This window comes from Athene noctua, chromosome 15, assembly GCF_965140245.1.
Source record: "Athene noctua chromosome 15, bAthNoc1.hap1.1, whole genome shotgun sequence".
Lineage (NCBI taxonomy): Eukaryota > Metazoa > Chordata > Aves > Strigiformes > Strigidae > Athene > Athene noctua.
Genome location: NC_134051.1, coordinates 6465206 through 6470608, shown reverse-complemented (window position 1 = coordinate 6470608; position 5403 = coordinate 6465206). Strand labels below are relative to the sequence as shown.

Here is a 5403-nt window from a genome sequence, read left to right as displayed (position 1 = left end):
GGGGGGAGGCCAGGGAAAAGCTGAGGTTTAACAGGGGTGAGAGGCTGAGGAAGAGTTAAGGCTGAGAGGGCTGGCAGGCTGAGTAAGGGTTGGGAGTGAACAGGTGAGAGGTCAAGGAAGAGTTGAGGCTGGCATGTGTGTAGGCCAAGGTGACTTCTGCAGCTGATTTAGGGAGGTTTAGAGGAATTGGGATGCTAATGGTGCCACGGTATTTGGGGCCATGGGGAAGGAGGCCACAGGGCCAGAGACTTGTGCTGTGAGACCAAAGGCCACTGGAGCAGATTCCACAGGAGGGAAACGACAGGAGCAAAGGCCATGGAAGATGGTGGTGTGGAGTTGAAGTCCTGGGGATGTGTAAGGGGAGATGCCAAGAGGCAGTTCAAGGCCAGGAGGGTCTTCAGGTGAAAGTGTGGGAGGCCCATGGACTGTGGGTGCTAAGAGAGGGTGGAAGGTGACATGAGAGTGAGAGGCTCAGTGGGTGGAGGCCCAGCCTGGGGAGGCTGTGGCTGTCACTGTGCCCCACCAGCAGCTTGCCCGTGTTCTCCACACGTGTGGGTAAGCCCTCGCTCTCCCCATGGGTAGCCTTCAGGGTTCCCCCCATGTTTAGGAGCCCCATCTGAGTAAAATGGGATTTCAGCTTTGAAAAGCTTCTTGTCTCCCCTCAGATGCAAATGCAGCACAACACAAAACTCATCCCTTATGCTACTTCGGGGTAAGGACTTTGTTGAACAGAGGGAAGAAATAAAAGACAATACACAAGCATAATGAGGTGGAGAATTGCACGGTTGGCTCCTGGAGCAATTCAAGACAACAAAACTTTGCCCTGTGTACCAGGTGTTGGACCAACACACAGGCTCTTAGTACAAGAGGTCATTTCAGGTGAGGACTTTCTCATTCTAATGGGGTTTACGTGGCCCTAAGGGCTTTCTGCTTTGTGACCAGACATCACTCATGGCACAGGCTTTGTCATGGTCACCCCTCAGGTGGTGCCAACTTTAGTGATAAGAAAACATTAACATTTAAAGAAATACGTAATATGGAGGGGACAGAGCCTGTTACAACTATCTGGTCATGCTTCCTCTAGCTGTCCACTTTCCCAGCACCAATTTGTGCATATATTGACTTGTATTTATTCTTCCAAGTTTGAAGCTCTAGTCTGAGAAAGTGGAGGGGATGAGCTCTTCCAAGTTTGAAGCTCTAGTCTGAGAAAGTGGAGGGGATGAGTGATTTCTCACCAAGCACAAAATTCCTACACTCTTCCTTTAGTAAAAATGAGAACTTCAAGTTACATGTTGAAACCCATATTTTTTCATAGTAGCTTTCAAAGCAGGTCAGATAAAAATCTTCCCTCAAAGCAGCTCTATCTGTAGCTGGTTCCTCACTTTTACCAGCTATTTTGAGTAACCCAGACCAGATATATATGAACCCAGTCTTTTAGAAAGTTCTCGGTCTTGGATGAGTTTTCACATTCAAACCCAATTCCATCGGGGAATTTGGTGCCTGTCCCAGTTCCTCCCATGCAGCATCATATCTCGTCACAAGGCAAAGCCTCGCCATCGCTCATGACCTGTCTGTCCTCCTGTCCCAAGCAGTGTTGAAAGCTGGCGGTGGAGCTTTCCACATTGTGTCTTAGCAAATGCTCTGTCCTGTAAAGAAACTTCTGTTAAAGTCAGAAAACACCATCCTTGAGGGCATGGCAGTGGCATCCAGGGGTCATTATAACTTTCATGAGTAACTTCTTGGGTCTGATTCCATGTCTGAGATGCTTACAGCTCTGCTTGTAAATGACTTGTGTTACACGGGACAGTTTTCAAGCAGGGAAAGGTGTCCGTGGGGCTTGGTGGACACCACAGTCTGATCCTGGCTCTGTATCAACCCCCTTGGCAGACGCAAAGTGATGCTGATGGGGGAGCCAGGATGAAAAGCCCCAATGAGACATCCCTGGGACGCACAGAGGAGTCTGCAGAGGTCAGGTCAGAGGATGAAGACACTGCTAAATGGGAAGTGACTTCTGTCGCTGGGAGTGCATGCGAATCATGAGAATTTCATTTCCTGAATGGAAGAGAACAGCACTGTCTGTAACCTACAGCCCTTGGGCAACAACTGAGCCAGGTCTGCTGGTCCCGGCAGAAGCTGTTACGGTCACTGGAAATGGAGGGTGAAGCAGCTGTGTTTTGGGGGCAGAGGGAGCATCCCTCCTTTCTGATCCTGCACAGGAACATTCACTGCGGTCATGCCATGGGCGTCTTCTCTTGTGAAGGAGAACATATGATTTTGAAGTGGCCGTCGTCAGGGCTGGGAATGGCCCCAGCACTTCCCGTGCTGCATATCCCGGTGTGAGAGGGAACGGCTCTTTCCCCTATGGGGTAGGAGGTGCTGTGGCAGGACTTGGTCTCTTGTACAGCAGAGCTGTGTCCTGGGAAGCAGAAGCCACAGGTTTCCACTGGCTCTGGGACCCTGCTGCCAGTGGATCCATCACCAACACTGCCCGCTTCCACCAGACGATCTGCAAATAAACCATCTGTATTAGTTTAAAGGCTTTTAGGAGCACCTTTACCCAAGAAAAGCTTTGCAGTGCTGCACTAGAACCTTCAGGGAGCCAGTCCTGAAACTGGAGAGGACATCCACCTCCCACCACTTTGATAAAGCCCACAATACTGTGTGTTGCATGTAATGCATCGCCCAGTCCTGCCACCCTCCGAGGTGAGATTTGAGGGGGAATTTGGAAAGTGCCTTGCACAGGGAGGCTGGAGGTTTAGCATTAAGGAGCTGTAATATTTATAACATTACACATAAGCTGTCTTTTTGTTAAATGCTGTTTTTGTAGCACGTGGAGATGCAGTGGTGCAGCGCTGTGCGAGGTGCCAGAGCTCCAGCACGTGCAGTGAGGCCAGTTGGCTGCCCACAGCCCCTCCAAGAGACCCACCACGCTCTGCGGGCTGTTGAAGGGCTCTGCTCCGTCATCCAAGGTCTGATAAGCAAGGTTAGGCTAGGGGTATTAAAAAGCACACAGTAAATCTCTTTGAAGCTGGCAGCCTCCCTTAGAAGTGAACATTCAGTGCCACTGTGTCCTTTGACCAAAGCAGATAGGAATGGCTTGAGTTACACTTCTGCTGGGAGGTGACTCCTATTCACACACCAGCTCATGGGCTTTTCTCTGTGATTTTTGACATCTAGCCTGACTGGCTTTGAAGTGTATGTATGTAAACATGTATGTATATACATCAACAGGTAGACATTTTTATTTTTAAAGGCAGGGGAGGAGAGGAGGAGGGAGAATAAAAGCATCTTTTCTATGTTGATTTACTGCATGTTATCCTTTCCTTATCTTTTCTCCCTAAAGCAAAGACTTGTGAAGCCCCTCTGCCCCAAAGCTAAAACTTCAGCGTTTGATGCTGCAAGATAATTCAGTAGACCAGCTGCATCATTAGCCTCTCCGAAGGAGCAAGTAGCCTGCGTTACCACCGTTCTTGCCAGGCAGCAGTTTGCCCCGAAGCAGCCTCAGTGGCCCTGGCAGCTGACAGCCCTGGGTCCTCCTGGGGCAGATGGTTGATTTTGGAAGAGGGTTGGCTTTTTGCAACTCCTCCTCCCCACGGCTCAGCCTCTGGACGGAGACTGGAGGGGTGCTGGCTGACGGTGCAGCTCCAAGAGGGTGACTGGGGAGGGGGTTATGGTGCAGAATCGGGGCACAGAGGTCCAGTCCTGCTCCTCTTCCAGTCTCAGACTAAACCACATTGCACGTTGCTGGTTTTACTTTTCCTCCCTACCCCTGTTACGAACTGGCTCTGCTTTTTGTCCCTCCCAGCAGTACCTGGCGCCCTGCCCACCACAAACTCCCCGTCCTCTCCCAGTCCCCCCCAGTGCAGCCAGCACGCACCTTTGGAGGAGTCCTCCCTGCGGTGGCAGGTCCCAGCGCTGGCTTGGCAGGAGACCACCTCTCCCTTCCTCCGCAGGTGGGTCCAGCCCAGGAGCAGGGAGCAGATGAGGGCGCAGAGGCAGAGCCCCAGCAGCAGGTACACCACCAGCCACGGCTCCTGCTCCGCACACGCCTTCTGCTCCAGCACAGCCGCGGGCGGCAAGGCCGTCACCGGGGTGGCTGGTGGAGGGGGGGTGGCTACCAGAGCACCCGCTGTGGGCCAGGCAGAGATGGGTGTGTTTAGAAATCCCCCAAAGTACATGCTTCGCGCTATTGACTTTTTGATAGGGAAAGTGCTCATAACACTTGTGCCCTCTGCTTGCAAAGAATTCGAAAGCAGCTACACAGCACCTCTGTTCACTTGCATTTCCCTTCCGTGGCGCTGTAGAGGAGACCCCTTCCCATCCCCTATTCCCATCCTCCCCCTACTCCAGTGATCACGTCTCAAACCCAGTGTGAGAATTTCAGATCTCAGGGAAAATAACCCGTCCCCTCCCCAAGGGCTAGAGGCAGCTCTAAGGTGGGAAACACAACTGCTGCTCCTGCCGCTGGCTGGGAGAGCTGAGGGACGGGTCCAGAAAACACCGACATGCAAAAGGCACTGTGTGATGGAGTTGTACGATGCAGAAAACAGCAGAGAGACGTGCCCTGCTTTTCCCTGATCCCAGTGAACCGGCAGCGCACAAACACACAACCCCCCAGGATGAAGAAATGGGTTTGTTGCCCCTTCCCTAGCTTCATTGCCCAACATGACTCCTCTTCCAGCCCAGCCCTGGGGGGTCCTGCCCCACGTCCCCCCTCTGCCTGCCCTCCCGCCCAGCCTTACTTTCGCAGGACGGGGCGCATTGCTTCGGGTGCTGCCCACAGACCGAGGTGCAGTCGATGCATGTTTTCAGGAGCTCATCGTAGTAGAAGCCGGCTCTGCTGTTGCAGTCCATGGACTCTGTGGGAGAGGAAGGAGACGAACAGGGTGTCCTGAGCACGTCCTTCTCCACTGTCATTTGAGCACGAGGCTCCCACACCGCTGCCCTCTCACCACCCCCCAGCGCCTGGGTTCCTGTGAGGACGAGCCCGTGGCTGCTCTGAACAAGCTCACAGCTCCGACAGGCACAGGGTGAGACTTGTACTCTGCTGTAAGTATTGACAACCTCTCCAGGGCTGGCAGGGTGACAGGCCCACGGGATCTGGGGTGGTTGCTTGGCTGGGCGAGGAAAACTGGAAAAAGGCATCTGCTGGCAGCCACGCTGGGAGGGGGCAGTACGCAGGCAGATGTGTGCCACCGTACCCACCTGCGGCAGGGAGCTCCTGGCTGCTGCTCTTAGAGCTGCTGCTGCTGCCCTGGGGCTTGCACAGCTTTTTGGGATGCACCAAAACCTGCCTGAGTACTGGCTCAGGACCCTGGGGATGGCATCTCATACCTTCAGCGGAAGACGGGACCTGCTGCTGCACGCAGCTGTGGCACAGGGCTGGGTCCCTGGCTCGGTGGG

General features: G+C 53.5%; 1 protein-coding gene across 1 annotated transcript; it reads right to left on the bottom strand.

Annotated features, from left to right (window-relative positions):
- Window positions 1-777: 777 nt before the first annotated feature.
- Window positions 778-4871, bottom strand: TNFRSF13B (TNF receptor superfamily member 13B). Its single transcript, XM_074919388.1, has 3 exons — window positions 4743-4871; window positions 3878-4129; window positions 778-2506 (listed from the first exon to the last, which is right to left on the bottom strand). The coding sequence occupies exons 1-3, from the start codon at window positions 4852-4854 to the stop codon at window positions 2232-2234; spliced, it is 639 nt and encodes a 212-aa protein (XP_074775489.1). The 5' UTR covers window positions 4855-4871; the 3' UTR covers window positions 778-2231.
- Between the last annotated feature and the right edge of the window lie 532 nt (window positions 4872-5403).